General features: G+C 48.9%; 1 protein-coding gene across 4 annotated transcripts in view; it reads right to left on the bottom strand.

Moving 5' to 3' along the window:
• Fyn (FYN proto-oncogene, Src family tyrosine kinase) overlaps positions 1 to 23,226 on the bottom strand; it is a 197,593-nt gene that overhangs the window by 47,138 nt on the left and 127,229 nt on the right. For all 4 annotated transcript variants that reach the window (XM_057794755.1, XM_057794764.1, XM_057794743.1 and 1 more), the window contains 2 exons: positions 6,980 to 7,237; positions 2,108 to 2,204 (listed from right to left, as the gene is read on the bottom strand). In XM_057794755.1, coding sequence (XP_057650738.1) covers positions 2,108 to 2,204; positions 6,980 to 7,226 — 344 coding nt within the window. In that variant the 5' untranslated portion in view covers positions 7,227 to 7,237. The remainder of the gene's footprint in view (positions 1 to 2,107; positions 2,205 to 6,979; positions 7,238 to 23,226) is intronic.

The following is a 23,226-nucleotide window of genomic DNA, read 5'->3' as shown; positions in this document are numbered from 1 at the left end:
GACACCACACTGGGAATTCTGAACCTTACCCCTCACCCTGGGCTTTGCCACCTGCTAGGACTGTGGGCTCGGTTCTCTAACCTGTGCCCTCCAGTTCTCAGATGTCACATAGTGACTGTGACACAGACCTCAGACAGTTGTCGTGAGGAATAAATGACAGCAATTGTAACTCAGCACATGGGCAGTGCATAAGGAGCCTTCAATAAATGACAGCTGTTCAGTATTAAAGAAATTCCTGTGTCTGCAGATCCCTAGCGGGGGAGGGAAACGCTTTCAACTTGGGTGCTGGCTGCATAGCCATGCTTAGTTTGTGAGAATACCATACATATTATGTTTAAAAAAATTGTGGTAAGAGACAAGTAACATAAAGGTATCAATTTTTACATTTTTAAGTCTGAATTTGCAAGGTAATAAGTTAGTAATTACATTGTTATACGAGCGTCACCAGGCACTGTTATATGCACATTACTGCATGTACTTCAGTAAATTAAGAACCAGCACACACCCACTCCTTTGTTAGTGCTGACAATGTCCCTGGTGTCGTGCAGACAACATCCACGACACTGAGTTACTAGCGTCTCTGGAGGTATTGGGGTTTACTGCTGAAAGTTGGTATGTTCTCAGAGTCCAGGGCTGTGAGCCAGGGGCACCCCAGGAAGGAGGCAGTCTTTAGGTTACAGGAGTCCCCTGTTGCCACACCCCCTCTCCTGGGGTTTGTCACCTCTTACCTCCCTCCTTTCATCTTTTTAAAGGGGTTGAAGAACCAAGCTTCTAACCCTTCGGCTACCATGAAATCCAAGTAGAGAGGCAACCGGACTCGGTAGAATGAGCGAACCCCCCAATGTGCCCAGCCCCAGTGGCAATCTTTCCCCATGACTGGGGAGCACACATCAAGACACTTGAGGTGCTGAGCCATGACACTACCATTTTCTTGGGAGCCTGGGTTTTCCTGCTGTTCCCTCATCCATGCATACTGCCTGGATCAAGGGGTCATGCTTTGGAATCTAGAGAAACCTGGCCCCCAGTTGCTCTTCCTCTGCAAGGGATAAAGGTGGGGCTTGGAAAGGATGTTGGCCCTAAGTTTATTCCCTGTTTACAGCCGTTCCCAGTGGCCACATTTACAACACAGCCTTCGTAGCCACCCTCACGTGGGTGAAATGCTTCTGCTTCCTTCTTACAGAGCACAAACACTCTCATGCTTTTACTAAGAGCCACCTCCACAGGCTTCACGGCTGTCAAGAGTAGTGGGTTCTGTCCCTGGCCTGAAGAGTGAGGCTTCTGCCAGTGCCCACAGCTGAAACGTGGGGAAGATCTCAAGGCAGAGATCAAGTGACACGGGCACCCAAATCATGAGCCAATCACCTGAGAATGTGTGTGTGTGTGTGTGTGTGTGTGCACGTGTGTGTGTGTGTGTGTGTGTGGAGGAGGGTGGGAAGGCTGGCTCTTTTAAGATTTTTGCTAAAATACGAAAGCACAGACCCTGAGGTTGGAGAGATGCTTGGTGGTTAGAAGTACTTGCAACCCAGCAACCCTGTCACAAGCCTGTAACTCCAGTGCTGTGTGTGTGTGTGGGGGGGGGGGCGTGGAGTCAGGAAGATTTATGGGGCTCGCTGGCTGCCAGCCAAACTGAAAACCAGGAGATTCAGGTTCAAGGACAGAGCTGCCTCAAAGTGACAGAGGCCACCTGATGGCTTCCCCTGACCTTGATGCAGGCACTTGCACACATCACACATACAAACAGCAGCTCTCTCTCTCTCTTTCTCTCTCTCTCTCTCACACACACACACACACATTTATATATACACGTATATATACATACACATGTATGTGCGTGCACATGCATGCGCACACACAAATTAAAAAATAGGTTCTAAAAGAAACTCTGCTCTCTGTTTCCAAAAGTCCTCTAGTTGGAGAGGGGAATTTAGCATACAGTGCCAAGTATACTGCACTTTTTTTTTTTAAAAAACTACAAATTCATTCAGGTTGTATCGCTATGAGCTAGTGAACTCATTCCTTTATTTTCAGCTATCTGATGAGACTGTCACAAGAACATTTTCCCAAAGCACAAGGCAGGTGTGATTCATCTCCCCCAGCCCAAACTTACGAGCTGTTCAGTATTTGAAATTTTTCCCCTTTGTGAAAACTCAGGTCATCTTCCGTCCGTGCTTCATAGTCGTAAAGAGCCACAAAGAGTGTCACTCCTGCCGAAACAAGGAAGGATATTATTACACAATCAACACTAAGAAATTACACCTCTGCTAAAGTCTCAGCCTTAAAACCTATGTTTATTCAACATTAATAAACATGAGGTATTGTAAGTGATACGAGACACCATGCTGGATTTATACCGCGGTCTTTGTAGAGGGGGCGTTATGACAGAAACCTGGAACTGAGGGACATCTCATTGTGCAACTGTGGGTGAGTACCAGGGAAGAGGCAGGGTTCTGACTGGCATGGATCTGCTGCACTTACTGCCACCCGCTGTGCCTATCCACTTCCCTGGACACTTGTGTCAAGGCTTGGGTAAAATGAATCACTCAACTTCAGCACACATGCCAGTGAATGGACAGGAGACTCCTGTACGGCCTGTGGGGACTTGGAGACGACTGCCCTTGGCACCTGTAGCTGTGGCAATGGCTACCAGCCGTGAGGCCCTCCTGCTGCGCCTCCTGCCCGCTTTGTTCTCCTGCCTTGAATTTACACAGTCTCCCCATTCTTCCCCAGACCCAGCCTATGTCCTCGCACCTGCTCACCCGCAGGGACCCTTCCCCCATTCTAGAGGTTTACTATCAAAAATAAAACAAACAAGCGAGCAAATGCCTGGCATCTCACTCAGTCTAGGGCTTGCTGCATCTGGCAGACGGAATTCCAGGGCAGTGCTCATGACTCCTGTGTGGTTCTCACGCCCAGTGCAGCCTCTCTCCCTTACGAACACAATGACTCGATTCAAAGTGACAGGATGTCCCTCGTGGGACACATCTTTTCAGGAGACAGACTTGTCTACTGCCTCACTACCCTGCGGATTCTGATTACGAAGGGCGCCATGCTGGCAAGGCACTCGTGAAAATCAACTGGCTAACCCTCAGCCAGGAACTGGATCCTGCCCAAACTACAGGAGTGAGGAGCAGTTCATTCTCAGTAAAACTGTAGTCAGCATGCCCTGACCATGGCCTCTCCTGAGGTGGAGGACCAAGCTGTCACTCCAAGATTCAGACCCACAGAAACACAGGAAATAAACGTGAGATCGCAATGCGTCATGCCGGAGCTGCTAAGTTTAGTGGTTGGTACACAGGAAGTGATAGCTGAAGGGAGCTTATAATTTCTCTGTAACCTGGCTTCTCACTTAGATTTTCACCTATTTCAAAGTAGCTGCCACAATGGCTTAAGAGCACATGGCTCCCTCTCTCTCTCTCTCTCTCTCTCTCTCTCTCTCTCTCTCTCTCTCTCTCAAGTGTCACACTGCTGGGGAGGTTGCTGCTTATAAGGACTGAGCAGAGCACAGGACTGGAGGAAGACTCAGGCAGATGTCCCCACCACAGAGCAGGGCTCATTTGGTACTGTCTTCCTTTTCTAAGGTTTCTCTGACAGGGTGGCAGAGCATGACTGAAATGTGTGTGCCTCTACGGTCACGCCTACTCCAATTCAAAATTTCTGTAACAGATGCCTGTAGTGGTATCTCATTTGTATTTTCTGAAGATCAGAGAGTAAAACAGCCACACTGGTCAGCCTTACGGAATAGGCAGAGGTGACACACACCTCTAATCCTAGAAGACACTCTAGTTTGCCAAAGAAACTGGGTGGTAGTGGTGCACGCCTTTAATCCCAGCACTAGAGAGGAATATAAAACAGGAGGAGACAGCTCTCAGGATCAGTCTCTGGAGGCAGGATCACCATTTCGGACTGAGGTAGAGGTAAGAACCAGTGGCTGGCTGCTTTCTGATCTTCTCTGTCTCTGGGTTTTTATAAAAGGTGCCTCTCCTTTTATAATGTCAAACCAGAAGCAAGCCACCTCTGTGTGGAAGACCTTCCAACCCTCTTACTAGATCGGGTGAATGGAGGAGGAAGCACAGGAGGCCAGAGAGAATGCAGACACTGCTAGTGGCCTCAGGGGATTGAGGACAATGTTGCCAGAAAGCCAGGACACATAACACAACCACCCAAGGAAGAGACATCAGCCAACATCCTAGAGCCGGGACTCACAACACAACCACCCATGGAAGGGACATAGGCAAACAACCTAGAGATGGTACACACAACACAACCACCCATGGAAGGGACATAGGCAAACAACCTAGAGATGGTACACACAACACAACCACCCAAGGAAGGGACATAGGCAAACAACCTAGAGATGGTACACACAACACAACCACCCATGGAAGGGACATAGGCAAACATCCTAGAGCCAGGACACACAACTCAACCACCCACGGAAGGGACATAGGCAAACAACCTAGAGATGGTACACACAACACAACCACCCAAGGAAGGGACATCCGGCCAACATCCTAGAGCCAGGACACACAACATAACCACCTACAGAAGGGACATCAGCCAACATTCTAGAGCCGGAACACACAACACAACCACCCAAGGAAGGGACATTCGGCCAACAACCTAGAGCCGGGACAAACAACACAACCACCCACAAAGAGACATAGGCCAACATCCTAGAGCTGGGACACACAACACAACCACCCACGGAAGGGACATAGGCCAACATCATAGAGCCGGGACACACAACACAACCACCCATGGAAGGGACATCAGCCAACATCCTAAAGCCAGGACACATAACTCAACCACCCACAAAAGACATCGGCAAACATTCTAGGGCCCTGTTTCTTTAAAACTTATTTCCAAATGTATGTGCTTCTGCCTATGTATACATACATGCACCATACGTGTGTCAGAGCCTGTGGGACCAGAAGAGGACCCTGGGTCCCTGTGAACTGGAGCTGTGAGTGGCTGTGAGCTCACTGAAGGGGGTGCTAGGAACAGGACCTGGGTCTGTTGTAAGAGCAGCATGGGTTCTCAACCCCTAAGCCACCACTCCAGCTCCAGGACACTGCCTTTGAAGCTTCAAACTTTATAAGGAGCCAGATGGCTCTTCCACTAAGATTGACTCTGGCTGGTGTACACACTCAGGTTTGACAAGGAGCCCATGTTGGAGCCCTTAATGAATGAGCTGTACAGTCTTCACACCCAGCCTTCATAATTGAATCAACATGATGATGCTTATGTCTGCTGAATTAAGAGTTGGGCTGCAAAACACTCAACCTTTCTCATAGTGGAGGGCGTGTGCGTGCGTGTGTGTGTGTGTGTGTGTGTGTGTAGTATACTGTAAGCTTTCCCTTTCTTCTGTATCTTCTAAGGACAAACAGCCCTAGACTGCCTGTCTGCTTCCTTCTCAGGCTCCTGGCTGGAGGGGAACTGGAGGTTTGTGAGGGTCTCACATGCAGCCGGATTTAAGGGTGAGATGGTGTCTTTGTAGCACAGCGTGAGCACAGATATCTGTTCTGTGGGGAAGAAACTGACACAGCGCTGCGGAAGAGATGGTGTCCAGCTCAGGCCCGTGCCCTCTTCCACTACCGTACGCCGCACAGGGACAAAGACCCTACTAAGGCTTCAGCAGCATCAGCTCTCCAGGGAAAAGACGCAATGAGCTGTCACAGACGACATGAGGCATCTGTCCCCAGAAGAGCTGAGAGATGCTACATTCTTTTCAAGTTTTGTAATAAACAACTTCGGAACAAATAATGTCAAATATCTGGTTACCATGGTTCGTGCACTGGGCGAGGATCTGGCAGACTAAAGATGCATGAGGTGACTCACAAGAACTGTAGAAAACATGTGAGGATGAATGTAAACCAGATATGTTCTAAAACATTAGCTACGTCAGCGAACAGAGACGGCAGGGAAACCTAGCCTTGTGGCGTTGAAAAAAAGAAAGCCTGGGGGAGGGAGAGGGAGAGAAGAGGAAAATGGTCTTGGTGTACAAAACTCAACTTCAGAACACGTAGCTGGGTGTGATGTTTCATGGCTATACTCCCAAACACGCGCTAAGGCAGGGGGTTGCTAACAGTCTGAGAACAGCAAGAGCAACAAAGTGATGGCCTGTCTTAAAACTCACACACAAAAAAACCACAACACACATACACAGAATATAGCAGAGCAAAATGCAGAGAGATGTATGAAAAGCTGAGGGCTTATCAGGTTGAAATACCGAGAACTTGAACTAATGGTAAAAGCATGCTGCCAAATAATCACACTGGCCAGGAGGTGGCTGGCAGGCTGTGAGTGGGAAGAAGAGGGACAGAAGTTACCCTAGAAGTGAGGGAGGGGTACATTAATAGTAGGGACCTCGAGGTGCACCCCAGAGCCAGGCCTGAGGCCTCTGGTGCAGAAGACCCAGGATAGGGCTCAGGAGCCACGCTTTAGAGCAGCCGCGTTAGGTATTCAGGGTAGCCAGGGGTGGGAACGCTTGGCTTACAGGGATGAGGAGGACACCGCAGGGCACCGACCCATGCAGAATTCTCAGAGGACTAACAAGAGGCCTCTCATGCCCCCAAAGCCAGGCATTTTGATCTTGGATATTGAACTTGGACCTTTTGTTTTGAATGGTAGATGATGGATAACACTGACTGAAACTTCTCTGCTAAAACCCTAGTCAAAGTGAGTCAACTGGAGCATCGATACAGAGCTGCCACAGTAACCAAGACACAGCCACAGGGCTGGCCCGAACGGTAGGTGAGTAAAGGGATTTGCTGCCCGAGCCTGATCATCCAAGGTCGATCCTTGGAACCCACAATGAAGACGAGAACCAACTCCTGAAAGACATCCTCTGCCACACACTCATCGTGGCACACCTCCACCCACCCCATCCACACACACACACACAACAATAGCTTAGAAACAGCACAGCCGTACCCTCAGCCAGCCGCACCCTCAGCTCGCCCAACAGTCAGCGGCTTACCTGTCCCTCCTCTCGTACGCAGGGTCCCAGTGTGAGAGGAAGAGTTCACACCCCCAAAGACGGTGAGTCCCTGGCCCCCAGCTGCATGGAAGTTGTTGTAGTTTGGGATGGAGGTCACGCCGAAGCTGGGGTAGTGCTGAGGGGTGGGGTCTGTGCCATAGCGGTACCCGGAGCTCTGGTTCAGGCTGCCGTCCCTCTCCTCCGTCAGTTTCGCTGCTTCTTTATCCTTACATTGCACACAGCCCATTATCCAAGTTCCTGACGGGAAGAGAAAATGGGCGCATGAGCGGGCACGCTTCTGGCTACTTTCCTAGAGAGAGGGGCAAATGAGCAGGCTGACAAGAGCAGAGGAAGGGGCTGGTGTTAGGAGGCGGCTCCATTCTCTGGACCAGACTCTGCTCCTCACCTGCTGGGTGACGGCGTGGTCACTGGGAGCAATGCCCACCACGTACAATTTCCCCCACACTAGAGGCCTGTGTCCCTAGAAACTCCACATTACCACATACCTGCCCCCAAACAGCCCACCAGCTCCTTATGCTTTTCTTTTTTAAAGTCAGCTAAGAAAACAATGTGCAAGCAATAAAGTCTGTTTTCCAACCCTAGTGTCAAATCTTTCAATACGGCAAAGGAAATCTAAGGAGGGTGTCAGGCGAGCTGGAAAAGCCAGGACACAGCGCGGACACAGCCTATGTAATAGATGTCCACACTCCTGGGCACCTACTCTTTACTCATAAATGATGATCGGGATTAAAACCACGAAGTAGTTACAGATGGGAAACAGAACTGTGCAGAACCGAAGAGGCTGTCATGATAGCCTCCAGAAACAAGCGTTTAAAGCCGCTAATTAGCATTTCAAATTTCGATTAAGTGTTTGACATTCTTTTTTTTTTTTTTTTTTTTTTTTTTTTTTGGTTTTTCGAGACAGGGTTTCTCTGTGGTTTTGGAGCCTGTCCTGGAACTAGCTCTTGTAGACCAGGCTGGTCTCGAACTCACAGAGATCCACCTGCCTCTGCCTCCCAAGTGCTGGGATTAAAGGCGTGCACCACCACCGCCCGGCAGTGTTTGATATTCTTAAAATCATTTAAGAAGACCATTGCTGTGCTCCAGAGGTGTGGATAAGAGTCTTGAGCAGCTGTCATTCCACCCCCTCACACCTGCCTCCTGGGGGTGGGGGGGTTACCTCACCTGGGTAAGAAGACCCGACTTCTGAGGCCTCCTCACGGCGCGTCCATTTTACCTCGCCCTTCCTGCTTTAGTTCTCGCCTCCTGCTTGGGGCGTGGCCTTGACCACACCTGCCCTTCCTCCTGGGCCTGTAATGAGCCCCTCACCTCCAGGAAAGCCAGCGCTTCTTTTGAGAATCCTTCTTAGACCCCCTTTCCATAAGCTGCAGTGCCTCTTTAAGTACCCACTGGCTTCTTTGCTATCCCTCGGCTTGGGAGCCAATGTGCCAAATTGGAAGATGTTCTGTCCACTTGTCCCACCGCCCTGTGGACTAAAGTCCGTTTCCTCACAGATCGACTGACAATGTCCAGGACGTAGTTGTTGATTAAGTAACAACTGAATGAATAAAAATTCTCTATCTTGCATCTCTTTTTCTTTCTCTGTGTACTAAATCCAACCTTTCAGTTACTTTCATTAGTATTAGGCCCTACTTTTCTTTCCTTATTATTATTATTTTTTTTAATGCAGATCATAGCTACACTACACAGCTCTGGCTGTCTTGGAACTCACTAAGTAGACCAGGCTGGCCTGAACTCACAGAGGTCTGCTTGTGTCTGCCTCCTGAGTGCTGGTCTGAAAGGCGTGAGCTCCCACACCCAGCCCCTGTCCTGAACTTTCTAACACTCTGGTACGTATGCGAGAAATGAAGATAAATATAAGGGAGGGTAACAATGTCACCACTTTGGACTGTAAGTGGGCAAAGGAAGAACTTGCAGTGGGTGTCCCTGCCAAACTCTGAAAAGTAGCTTTTGGGACCGAAGAGTGAAATAAGAAACACTTGTCATCGTGTCCAATAACACATCCTCACTGGGGAGGGCAGGGCTGGCACAGGACAGGAGTGAGAAGATGCCCAGTGGCAGTTCCCAAGCACCAAGGTCCCCTAGACCAGAGCACGGAAGTGCACTAGCCACTCCAAAGCTCTCCACTCTCCACCCCAGCAAATACTCAGTAAGTGGACTCTGAGTTCTTGAGAACGAGAATGTTTATCAGGCAGCCGCCTACTGCCTGAGCTGAGATCACCGAATCTGGAACCCATTTCCTCATAAATCATTCGAGATTAATTTACAGCACACTGTGTCCAAGATGCTCTCTAACTTATGGTCAGTGAGCGACTTTAACAACTTTCCAACAGGAAACGTGAACTATCTCCAAGGCATGATTACTGAGGGCATTTCATCACTGCTGCTGGTGTTGCTCCATCTGACTGATAAATATCTTGCTCACTTTATATTAACTCTTCCATGGGAGAAAGTTGCCCTGAGCGTTGGCATGGGCCAGACAGAAAATACTTGCCCCAAGTGCTTTTTCCCTTGGGGGTTTCACAGACTTCGGCAGAGGATGGGAGCCTAGATTCACAGGTCACATCCACATCTGTCATCCCTGCCCACCCAGAGACATGGCAGGCGATGTCTGGAGATGTTTTTAGTTGCCAAAAACTCAGGGAAAAGGGTACTTGTGTATGTAGCGGGATTATGCCAGGGTTGCTGCCAAACATCCTACAACACACAGAATGGCCTCCTGCAACAAGCAATTCCTGGCTCCAATGTTAGTGGAATTACCCTGGAGAAAACCTAAAACTAACAAGAACTTTCATTCCAAACCATCTTTCTTATGGAACAAAGCAACCCTCCTTAGAACCCTTGCAGAAAACAGGACGTCATACCCCACCAAACAAAGGAAAGTCAACCTTCTAAAGTCTCTAAAAGAGTCTCACAATGTAATATATGACCAGTTTTATTAAACAGTAGAGGGAAAGGCTTAACTCCTTGCATTCCTTGAAGTCAGGGATTGGCACCTTTGCTTCAAAGGTGCACGTGTCTCAAGTGCCTGGAGCACACAGCAGATGCCAAGTGGGTGAATTCAAACGATCGAAACTACTCCAGAGAAGATCATCTTTTATGGAACACATCGCATGGGTTTGATATTCTGAGTGGACTAATGCTTCTGCACAGATCTTGCTTGCTCTTTTCTCTTACTGACTGACAGAGATGAAGAATCAGAAGTAACGGCAGAAATAACAATGTGAAAAAAACGGAATAACGCAGGATCCAGACACTAAGAGTCACTCGTAGTGAGAATGTGTGTGAGAGCTCATGATCTTCTTACTCCAAACTGGGTCACGCAGTCTAACCATTTCTTAACGAGGACTCACAAGAAATTACAGGGACTATATTCAGTATCATCAGGCTCCTTGCCGTGAGGCAAACTCCTAGGCATTTGGGCTCACATAAGAGCATCCCTGTTCAGTTGTGTGCTGTGGTTTTTAAGTCCACCAACATGGAGTGTACTTGCCTGTGGAGGCCAAAGATGTGAGCCTATTTCCATGTTGACCAAAGGTCAGAGAGTTGGAACTTACCTCGATTCCTTCAAGGTCATTGTGTTTCTACCTCAAAGGTCCCACCTAGATTTAGGTCAGAGAGTTTGTCTCTCTAAAGGTTATTGTCAACAGGTGTGGCTAATATATCCAGACCTTGTATTTCAGGAATAGAGAAGTAGATACGTTTCTCCCTCAAACAAAAGTCTAAGGATCTGACTAAGTTCCTTTATGAAGATAGCATTGGATTCTACCCAATGATTTGCCTACAGAATGTTTTGGTCTAGGGTGTGAGCATGACTTGTTTTGTCCTAGCAACAGAATGTTTAACTATGAATGTAGCCCGCAACCTTCATCTGGTCTGTTCATTTTTTTGTATCATGTTAATGCAGTTTTTTTTTTTTTTTAAATCTTACTCCTTCCTCTTGGGATCCGGTGTTTTAAGCAATTGGAAATTAAATGTGGGCAATTTGAGTATTCACTGGAGCTACCAGAACCCTACCCTAGCGAGTGGTATTTTTGTCGAGGCTGGTTTATGACCCACCCTTACCATCCCACCTTGCTTTGGATTTGTGGGTCACTGGAAAACACTGTTAGTGCCACTCTGAAAACACAGGTCCTGGAGTTCTAATTCGTAAGATACCGCATCACAGACTATGGCTCCAGTCCACGTTTCGTGTCTAGCAGAGCTAGCAGAGGAGCATCTATCTGACCAACCCAATCATGTGCGCATGGTCGAGATGTCCAGATTATAGCAATAAACCCCTGCTTTTCAATCGGTCTGAAAGTAGAAGAGCCCTGTTTTTCTTATGCATACAACAGAAAGACCCAGCTTACTAAAATTTATGTATCTTTGCAAATCTTCTCAAATGTGCCAGCAGCTTGACACAACTAGGGAAGGGCCGCCAGAGACAACTGCAGCATGGCCACACCCTGCTCCATGCGCACAGCACACGTGATCACTTTATACTGTTATGTCACGGTGTAGTCTCTGTGATTGCAAACATCCCATAGGATCGGGGGTCTCAACTACTATAGGTGTAATGTATCCGGCCCAGGGTGGACATGGGCAAGCGCACTCTCTCCTACGGATGCCAGTCTGCACACACATAAACACACACAATGCTCCTCTCTCCTCAGTTGTCACCTACGGGCAATGTCGTCTACATGAAGACTTCAGGTTCGTGCTGAGCTGAGCAGCAAAGCCTGCATGAGAACACAGGCAATGCTGGCAGTGTCTCTGGGACGGACTCAGGGAAAGCCAGTGAGTAGCTGTCCTCCCAATGGAGTGATGCAGGATTAGACAAGGATGAGACTGCACCAACTACATACAGGCGACGAGAATCCAGAGCAGAGCTGTAGGTCAACTGCAGCTTCACATACTCTGATGGGGCAAAGGCACAAGCAGACAGCTTCCTGAACAGCAATGGCAGGAGGAAGCGGATAGGAGGCGGAGCACAGCAAAAGTAAGGTGACCTTAGGATAGGGAGTTCATGACGGATGGCTTTTGATGCTTGTGAGATCCCAAACACCCACAGGATTGACCTATGGTATTTTACTACATTCTCGATAGAGATGGTGAATCCCCTAAGAAATCAGACTGGCTGATTCCGAGTTTTCCCCCATGTAACTGCTGGAGCAGGATTCAGACAGCTCCAACTCCAGCCTGGGAGCAGTGGGGGTTGGGTTACAGAACCTGCCATCCACGCTTCCTGGTTCACTAGCACCTTTCAATTCTGTGCAGTGGGTCATTCCTCCCTCGTAGGATGCAGGGCCAATGACCCTGAAAGCTCATGGGTGTGGGCAGGAAGTGCTGTCTTCTGGGTACAGCCAGAGAGGTCTTAGGAACTGGGAGGCTGGAGAAAGAGCAGGACCATCTTGGTGCCACTTGGTTACATAAGCACTCCTGGAGGCCCCAAGGCAAAGAAAAGGTCCAGCTGGGTTTGCATTGTGCAACTGTTAAGATCTTGGTGGCTGAGCCATATAGGCCTTGGTGCTGGGGGGTCACCCAGCCTTGGCACAGCAGAGGGCTTGCGCCCTTGGAAAAAAATCTACTTGCTGCCAGCTGGAGGGAAGAAATGAGAATACGTGCTTTGCTAAAGTTCCGCTGTGCTAGGCAGGATTCCGAGCTACCTCCCAAGACTCTCGCCCCTGAGAACACTCCCTGTACAACCCCTGAGATGTGTGAATGAGATATCCACTTCTGTGACAGGCTGTGTGACTTGGCAGAGCTGATCTTAAAAAAGATATTACCCCGAAGAGCTGACCTAATCAAGGAAGTCCCGGAAGACAATGGCTCTTCCTGGACATGCAGAGCTGATGCGTGAGAGAGAGGTGTACGGAGCAAGGATCTCCTCAACTGTAGTTCTTAACCCAGGACCAGACCTTTGGGGATCTCTGGAGCCGAGGAGTGCTCAGAGCTGGCAGAAGTGAGGAACTGGGCTGTCAGTCCTACAACCACAGTAACTGAGCTTGATCAAGAGCCCGTGAGAGTCAGGAACCGAACTCCTCCCTAGCAAGGGCTCACTGGCACCCCGATGTCAGTCTTACTGAACAGAGGCCCCAGTCATGCTGTGTGCCAGCTAATGACACACAGAATGATGAGCTAATAGATGGATGCTGTATGTTTATGGGATGGGGCATTATAGAGATGAAGGCTCCGAATCTCAGCCGTCTCAGCCTGCATAAAGAAGTGCTCACTGTAGGCCAGGCGTTGCACTGTGCACTGGAAAATGCTCCCACCGAATTCAAACTCCCCAGACATGGGTATTGTCATTTTCCTGCATTCACAAGGGAAGAACAGAGAGGCTCAGGGTGGGGATGAGCGGTGAAACAAGGTAACAGGAGTCTATGCCTGGCATTCAGAGCCTCTGTGACAAAGCTGCTTCCTGTACCAGGGAGCCCTGGCAAGTCCACACAAAGGTGTGGTTGGAGGCATGGAGGGAAAAGATCATAGGGAAGGACCCTCATCGACACCACCTCCAGGCGCAGAGGGCAGAGTCTCTGTTTTAGGTATGATGCCTCTGTCCCCCACCCACATTCCACACCGCAAACAGTCAATTGTTTGGGGGGGCTGGGACCACAGTATATAGTGAGTCACCTCCTCCTTGGCCTGGTCTGGCATCTTAATGACTGAGCCAGCAACACTAGAGCAGCCCTCAATTTCCCGATCTTTCCTAGTTGTGGCAAGGATATTTATACATACCATGAGGGAGGCCGCATCAGTTTCCTTGGTATAAAAATGATCTCTTGTATTGCCTTTAACTCATGATTCGCTTTGCAGGCAAATTACCTCATAAATGGAAATGTTCATATAATCTGCCCCCCCCCAAAAAAACACAAAGTAAGTATCTACTCATGGTAGACTCCTGTGAAAGAAATCCCCCACCAAGTACACATTACAAAATACTGCAGGTTCTTTGGTGTGAAGACCACACAACTGTGGCGATGCGCACAGTGTAGACACTAGTCACACACAGTGGCCAGCAAACTGGAATTACGACATTTCAAGTCAAAGCCTCGCTTCAGAGACACTAAGAGTTGGGCTACTGGATCATCGACATGAGACTGACGCATAGGCTTCAGGGGGATGAGGACAGATCACATTAGGAGAGAGACACTCCTAGCACCCGGGTCTTCTGGGGCTTCCTGTCCCTGGTACTTCTTGTTCAGATAAGCCCCAGGCCGAGAAACGGCAATGCCTGTTCCTCCTGGACAACCTCCTGCTTGCAGGGCCTGGAGCTTTGAAAGCACGGAGTGGAAAGGAGACCGAAGCATGAGACCCCGAGGGTGACCCCGAGGGTGAGCGTCAACACTGCTGTCAGCTGGCCAGATGCTGGAGAGGTCCCAAACCTAATTGGCCAAATGAAGCTTTGACACCAAGCTATGGAAGGGCTCTAAAAAGAGGGCAGGAACACTTTTTCTTGTGCCCAGTTTGCCTTAGATCTCTCAGCTGACAGGAGTGTGAAGTTGCTGATACAAATAAGGGTGTTTGAACTCTGTCTATATCAAAGAATTGAGGCAGGGACAGGGTACCCCACCTTCTTTCTCTAGTTCTTCCAGACCACAGATCAGTTCCTTTGATTAATACTTTTACATTTTCTTCGTGTTGTATTAAAAAAAAAACCCAAACAAACATAAAATCTACCTCCTTAAAGTGTGGCGCCGTGTGTTCTTAAGGGTATTTATAAAGGAGCCATCACTGCCATTTCATTCCAGAACGTTTTCTTCATCCCGAAATAAACCCTTGTACACTAAAACAATCACTTGCTGATCCCTGCCTTCTCTGAAACCTCTAAGCTACCTCGGCCTTCTACGGATTTGCCTATTCTGGATATTTATATGGATTTAATGACACAATCCATGACTTCGATGACTTTCTCCTTCTCACCAGGCATAATGCTTTCAGGATTCATTCACAATGGAGTATGTATTAAAGACTCATTCCTTTTATCACTGAAAAGACATCACTGTATGACTCTGTCACATGGTGCTCATCCATTCAGCGATTACAGACATCTCAGCTACTTCCTCTTTTGAATAATTCTGTTATGAACATTTGTGTACACGTTTATTTTGTTAGACATATATTTTTCTAATGGGTTTATATAGATAAAGCGAACCACTTAGGTGGGAAATGGGAAAAACCATTGGCAATGCGCACATGCACCCCTCTGGAACTTAAGGGGAAATACCACTTTCCATAGACATCAGAGAAACAGTGTAGATTAGTGAGGTAACATCTTTCAAAATGCACAGAGTAACAGTGATCGATGGTTCCTTGAGCTGAGCATGCTCTTGTAGTGCTGTAGAGTGGGAATCAGTAACAGAGACAGTTCCGACAGACCGAACTGGTAATGTCAGCCACGGGCCTTAAAGACACGCTTGCCTTTTGGCCTGTGAGCTTGTGCTAAGAGATATTTTATGAAATACTGTTTATTATTTGGGCGATTAGAAAATACAACTGTTAGACAAGGGGGTGGTGAGTATATGAGGTAGGTCCATGAGAGGATGTTAAGCAGAGAAGACAATAGCTCTGATCAGAACTGTGAGGCAGCGCACTGTACCTAAGAGGCACTGGGCCATTCCAGCTATGAAATGGAGGCCTAGAAAGTGCTTCAGGGGGGACCCGGCTAAAATCTCTGCAGGTGACTGTGTCATGGCAAACTGCACTTTCTTAGTTTCTGATTTTATTCTTCAGATTGTCTACACTGAGACTGTACAACGAGAATGCCCCAAAATGAGACTAAGCTGTCTTTATTCTTTCATAGGAAATATCCCTTTTGTTTCAGTTCCTAACTGAATTTGTATGTGAGCTGAAACGATCATATAGGAATGAACCATAAAGCTGGAGAGAATAGAGCCAATTCAAAGCACACGAAGAGGCAGCTTTGGGAAGTCACGAGAGCTAACCAGTCAAGGACGCGAATGCGTTCCCTAAGCCTCGGTGGGCAGTGAGGGGCTGCGCAGAGAGCAGGTGTTGAGAACACGCACATACAGACGTGGAAGCCTTACGAAGCGGTCAAGTGGAGCCATTTAAAGTCACACTGACGACTCTGTTAGTAACACAGGCAGACCTGGGTGACAGTTAGAACCAAGCATGGGGGGACAGAAGCAGCCTTGGCTCTCAGTCCTATGCCCATGAAGAACCCACCCAACTAGGAATGACAGTCCTTAAGCAGGAAGCTCCTGGAACTGAGGGCGGAGGGGCTGCGCTGTGCTAAGTTGTGCACTGGCCAGTCCTAGGAGAGAACCAGCAACCAACACATGGCTCTCTGAACGCTGGCTAGGGGCGGAGGAGGGGATCTGTCTGTATGCTTGCTGGTTATCACCCTTTCATGCTGGCACAGTCAGCGTTGACTCTGAAGCCATGACTTCTTCAATCCGGGTAGAGTGCAGAATACTGAGCAACCATGACCCCCTTCTGAGACACTAGCAATCTGAGGGAGACACCACTTCTCACTGCTGTTGTCCAGCCAAGCGTGTTCCCACCTTCTTTGCCCGTGCTCTGTGGAAATGACCACAGGAAAACAAAAACGTGGGCTTCTATTCACAAGCCAGCACCGTGGAACAGGAAAGTCAGTGTCACATCTGGGGCTCAGTGGCAACGCCTGGCTCTCTGGCCTCATCTGTTTTAGGAACAGTTGTAGCAGGCTGAGGGCCAGGGGGCACAGGGTCTCCTGGCACAGACTCAAGCAAACACATTAGCACAAAGTGGCTGTTCGAACAGGCATCATGGACGTCCTTCTTTGGGAGGAGAATGAAGTCCAAGAGGTTCCCTTTCAGGCAGAACAAACTCCTGCTCTGCAGCTCTTTCCAGTCGCCATGGAGGTTCCTCACTAGAAGATCCTGTGTGAGTCTTAGCCTTTCAGAAAACAGTGGGTTCTTTTTCTTCTCTTTATGTCAGTGGCTCTAGTCAAGATCCATCTCTTGAAGAAGCAGGCGGAGGGTGGGTGAGATGGCTCAGTGAGTAGAGACGCTGCTGCGAAGCTCACCGATCTGAGTTTGACTCCTGCCGAAGGGAGAGAACTGACCGCTCCCAAGCTGCCTGACCTCCATGTGTGTGCCACAACTTGTGTGGAACCTTTTCCCACGCTCATGCCTATCTGGCAGGGGATGTGGTTTCCATATCATCCCTTTGCTCTGAGGCCTGATATGGAAACAGTCCCAGCAGAACCTACCGGCCTCAAACATTGAGGTGAACTCAGATGCCATCTGCATTGCCAGTTTGGGTTGAGACGGGCATCTTCTTTGAAGTATGACAAGGACCCCTGCGCCTCACAGCCACAGGGACTGCATGTTGGCACTTGCTTTAAGTTGCAAGAAACACAGCAGTACAAGGGCAACAGCCTCTGCAGCCTGGCAGAGATTTAGAATTTCAAAGCTTTGCGGCCGCTACTCTGCTGTGGATGCTGATAAACCAGGCAGTCGGGGAAATACTCTGCTTGGATTCTGTGGCTTCTACTTGGATCTGGGAGCAAGCAGCAGTGACAAAGGAAGCAGAGAGGCAGACTCCAGCCAGCTGCCTCCCACCTCTTCATGGTGCAGAGTCTGGGAGGAAAGTAGGCTGGTCCCTGCCTTCCTTGAGCTTCCTCCCTGCTGGGGAACATAAGAGGTTTGCAGTGATTGCTGCGGGGTGTCAGAGGGAATTAAAGGAGGGAGATAAGAACGTGGGGCCACCTGCAGGCAACCGTATTGGTTCCCAGCAGCCCTTAGGAAACAGTGACTGGGTGACAATTGACTCCTCTCTAAGGAAGGAACTGGTGCTACCATGGCTAACCCACTTGACAACATGCTTGAAATCCCACAGAAACCCTGTCACTTAAAAAAAAAAGTTTAAACAAACTAAAAAAAAGAATGTTTTATGACCTACCATACATTTTTATACATATTAATAGATTATAAATTCATGATAAGGTAATCCAACAGAGACCTTACTTGACATGTATATTATTATTAATATTTTTATTATCATTACTATTATTATCAGTATTGTCTTATAGAATAATTAGGAGCCTGGAGAATTCTGCTATTAGATAGGATTATCCAAGTGTCTATGACATCTTAGTTTCTTAGTATCAAGACTCTTGCTTTACAGAAGGGACGGAAGCAGTGACATTAGCCAGTATCAGGGATGCTGAGTGGCTGGAGTACGTCTCTTTAACACCCTGGAGCCTAGGTTCCTCGCTGATGAGCAATGGGCATCAACTACAGACTTGGCAGGGCTTGTGTTCACGCTGACATTCCTGAAGAAACCAGAGCCTCTCTTCACAGATTCAGGTAGCAGCACGGAGTCTACAGACCTGAATAGTACAGCTCTGTCCCTAAGCTGAACCTCTGGGTCATGGGAACTCATGCAGTGACCTGGCCAAGGGTTGGCTCTCGCTGTAAGTGCTCACGTGCTCTGCCAGCTCCCTGTGTCCTGCGGTTTTTCACCTGAGCACTTGTAATAGGCTGAAGGAGTCCTTTCGAGCTGCAGCTTCAGAAGACCCCCACGTGCCCTTGTTGCTAGTATGAAGGACAGCTTCTGATCTGGCTCAGTGGCTTCAACACCTACCTCTTCCCTGTCTTTGGGGGGCTCTGTCCACTGACTGGTTCTACCCCAGACATTGCTGGGTGCAGCTGCTACTGAGCTCAGATGAGGAAGCAAGAAAGAAAACACTAGGAAGAATAAAGAAACTTCCTCCATCCCATCTCTCAAACAAAAGATACCCAGAAATCACCATAGTAACAAATCACCAGTTCTCCAGGGTTTCATTTCTCTTGGGTTTTGTCCTGCCATACCCTTGGATTTGTATTCATTTCTGCTCTCAGTTCTCACTCAGCAACTACACTCTGATCCCTTTTCTGTGACAGGCACTGTGCAGGTGAGCATGGTCTCTGCCCTCAAGGAGCTTACAGATCCTGAGGAGGGAGACAGACAAGCACATGGTCTCAAGTCAAGAGGTGATTTAAAAGGTGACTGGCCACTAGCTCGGAGAGGAAGGGGTGCTGTTGGGAGTAAGGAACAACACACTGGAGCACACATCAACACACGCGTGCATAAACAGCACAACGCTCACAAGGAGCTATAAGCGCCCCATGGCTGTTTTTTTTTTTTTTGTAAGAATGATTTTTGTAAGAATGATTCTTATTTATAGGGCACTCAGGCATGTGCCAGGCAGGCCAGCTTCACTGGGTCTCTGCTCAAGTGAAGCTTTCAGTTAAATGAACTGAAGGAAGCAGATGCGAAAGTGGAGAAGCAGCAGAAGCAAGATCGTATGTGTTGATTCTACCAAGTGCCTGCAGCTTTCCTCTGAGCAACATAAAAATTACCCCCTGTGATCTAGTAACAGCCTCATGAGCTGAGTATTGGTAGCGTTACTTACATACCAATGGCACCATGTTACAAGATGGGGATGTCAACGGAAGGAGGTCAAGTTACCTGCAGGCTTCACAGCTAGTCTGAACTGGATTTTAACCAAGACTTGGCAGAATCTAAGACCTACCCTCTTAACCACGGGCTAATAAACCGGAGCAATTGCACATTACCCAGCGGATGGTTATCCGGAATTTCGTGGGAGGTCAAATGGGCCATGACAGATACACATTGAAACTGGGGAGAGAAGGAGAGCAAAGAGCAGCCAGTCAAGAGGCCAAGAGTGGGAGGATTGTGTGTAGGCGGCCGACAGAGACTCAGCTAAGTGAGATGCGACTGCCTAAGCTGGACAAATGGCTCCATCCACTTTGGCCACCCATCTATGCATAATTCATACCCCCATAAATCATCCCATGACAGCAAACGGTAGCTTCTGTTGTGTGTGAGAATGAAGATCTAGACCCATGGATGTCCGTAGAGGTGACTTTCACGGGCTTACGTAAGTTCCATTACTGGAGGTCCCCGCACTAAAAGAGCCCGTGATTTTTTGGGGCTGTTAGAGGTGGGGGATGGCAGCTTGTTGTGCAGCTGTGTGGGTGGTTGCTTAACCGTGCTGAGGACGGATAATAGCAGATACACATCTGCAGTGCAGGGCGTCAGGAAGAGATACCACCACCCACTACAAAAGCACGGACCAGCTGGTCTCCAACGCAGACTGGTATCTGGGGTTAGGAGTCTAACGGTCCACCACCCCTCTCTATCTGCAGAGACTCTGCTCTGTCAGGTCAAATGGGAACATCATTATCACAGCACACAAGAGGTAGCTGCTTGTCAATTCTGCATGAAATCCGCTGTTCAGTTTTCAGCTACAACAGGCAGCTACGCTCACATTGCAGGGTCAGGGTGGTCAGAGGAAGGGACCTGCTCTCCCACCAGCAAGAGTCATTACACGGAGAGAGGCTTAGGGAAGCAGTGCTTTGTCCCAGCATACAACAAACTGCTCTGTTCTTGGAAACATGGTCACAAGACTCCAGGTGACGGTGACCAGAGGATGGCTTTGTGTTCTGCTCCAGTTCTGGCTCAATGCCACTCAGATTAATGGAGTAAACAGGAGTGGTGTACCTTGGAACAAGTCAGGCAGCAGCTTTATAATACTTCTCTCTGACTGACTGCAGATTGACTAGCAGGCCAAGTAGGAGAAAATGATTCCACTTACAAGAGTCTAGTTCTTGGTATCTCCTATCCCTCAGGCTTGTCTATCACATGGATGCCAGTCCCCAGACACACCCCTCTAGAGCCCCCCCTTCCCTCTAGAGCCCCCCCTTCCCTCAAGATCCACATTTGCCCCATAGAGTCTACTCTGCAACAATGTTGCTACAAACCCTGCATCTTTGTAACTCTTGGGACAGACAGGACATGCCACGCCCTGCTTCCTCTGGCTTCTCGCTCACCCTTTCCTACTTTGCCAGGATATCACAGCTGCTTCTGTGGCACACTTGCTGGCTACCTGCCTTCTGTGGCACACTTGCTGGCTACCTGCCTTCTGTGGCACGCTTGCTGGTTACCTGCCTTCTGTGGCACGCTTGCTGGTTACCTGCCTTCTGTGGCACGCTTGCTGGTTACCTGCCTTCTGTGGCACGCTTGCTGGTTACCTGCCTTCTGCTCCTTCACTGCTATTTCTTTCCTGCTTCACACGCTTGACTCTTGAAGCTCAAACAGCAGTCTCAAATTTCCCCTTTGTTTTGACTAGTTCTGGATAAAACAAATAGGTACAATTTTATCTTCTTTTTGTGGTACCAGAGGCTTTGGCTTTCCTGTCAAAGCCGGGTGACAGAGCTATCACCTGCTTTTCTTTCTTTCAGAATTAAAGCTTCATTATAAATAACAGACAAGAAAAAAAAATCCCACCTGTCATTCAACCCAAACAAAACATCTCATTTGGCCTTTGGCCTAAGTGAAACACAACACCTGTCACAAACCATCATCCTTCACTTTAACGCTGAAATTCCAACATAAAGAGGCCATGGTATTGGCAGGGTTTTCAGTGTGCCAGCAGAAAGTGTTCATGAGCATGGGGAACAAGGAAGTTCAAGGACAGCACTGGCAGCATCCGCACTGGCACAGCTGAAAAAGCAACCTCACATCTACTGAGGATGCAGTTCACCTTTTCCAGCCACTCTGTTCCTATATCATCCTGAAGGAAACTTGGTTAATGAAGCAGGGGATGTGCGCACTGCCTAGAACGAGGCCCAGGACTCTGAGGAGCCGTCCTTTCCAACGGCCTGGCAGGTCCAGAAAGCTCACTGAGCTAGAGCTAAGGGGCTGGGCCGCACTTCCCTGCAGGCTGCTGTCCAGGCCAGAGGCTGCCCTGCCTTCTCAGCGCCTGGCTGCTGGGGAGGCGGCTCAGCTCGGGCGGCGGCAGGTGCTCTACTGAAGGCCCACCTCAGTGGGGGAGGGGGTTGGAACACAGTGTGAGCGCATCCACAGACAGCTGAAGTGTCCATCCATGCAGGCTGGGTACCTTCAGCAAACACTTCCCAAGGTCCAGACGGCTTGACCTTATGACAGCGTGTCAAAGCAAGGGTAACTTCCTGCTTCCTGCCGCCACTGCTTTGCCACTTCTAGTTTGGGTTAATTGTGCGAGTCCCTACCACCCTCCCTCCCATTCATCTTCTAAGGAGAACAGCCGCCTTCTCTTAGGGAACAGGTGGGGAAGCCCCTGGGCTGGCCAGGCAGCCCCCTTCTTATGTCCATTCCAGGATTCTATGTTGGAACTGAAACGCCCTCAGCGCAAAGAGCTGACCACCACAGGGCTTTCAGGTGCTATCACCTCCAAGGTGTCAAAAAAGCTGTACAAGTTCCACAGGGTACGGGAAACCTGTCCTGTCTCCCGGCTCCAGTAACATGCAGAGGGCGGAAACAGTTTGTTCACATTGTTAACTAAGAGCAGAGTCTGGCAAGACACCAGATGCCGGGGCTGGTAAGGGGAAACTGAGGTGAGGAGATGGTGGAAGCTCAAATGGAGTCTGGTATGGTTTCAGGGAGGGCACTCAGTGCATTTCCACACACCTGGTCCCTGTCCCACGGCCCGCCAGCACTCCCCTCCCATGTGGGGAGCTTTCTGACAACTGCCCAGTCTGTCTTTCCAAGAGGCCCCTGCCTGGCACGTCATCATTTGAGGCTGCAGGTAGGAGAGAGATGTGAGTGTGATGTCCACTCTACTTCCTCAGTTCTGAGGCAGGATCGTTCCACAGCTCCACTGTCGCTCGCCCAGGTTTTTGGAAGCCATGACTGTGAGGAAGGCTCCTAGGTTAGGAAGGCGGCGAGGGTATCACTTGCTTATTCACCGTAAAATGTGGATTATGCCAATGCCACGGCTCTACAATTCATGACTGGAGAGAGAGGCAACTGGTAAAAGGGAAGGAATGGGCAGGCCACGTAGCACAGGCAGGCCTGCATGCCCAGCTCCTTGGAGGCTGAGGAAGGAGAACTACAGGTGCATGGCCTGCATGAGGGACTAAATTCAAGGTCAGCTGGACAACTGGGTGAGAGCATGTTTAAAAAACATCACAACAAAACCAAAAAGAAAAGGGTTGAAGACAAAGTTCACTGCTAGGAACTTGTCCAGCACGTGATAAGACCCTCAGTACCAGGGGGCAACTGTAGGTGGTTCAGACTAACAGGTATCTAAGGGTACTATCTACTACTCATACCAAGAGTAGTTGCTTAGACACCAGCAGACATGTGTATGTGAGGCAGTTATCCGGCCATCTCCTAGACGGAACGGGATGAGCTAGTTAAGGTGACAACAACATGGCTTGCTGTGATAAAAACTAAGAAAGAAAATGGAAGAA

This window comes from Chionomys nivalis, chromosome 2, assembly GCF_950005125.1.
Source record: "Chionomys nivalis chromosome 2, mChiNiv1.1, whole genome shotgun sequence".
In the NCBI taxonomy this organism is placed as follows: domain Eukaryota; kingdom Metazoa; phylum Chordata; class Mammalia; order Rodentia; family Cricetidae; genus Chionomys; species Chionomys nivalis.
Note: the sequence above shows the minus strand (reverse complement) of the source record. Positions and strands in the feature narration are given on the sequence as shown.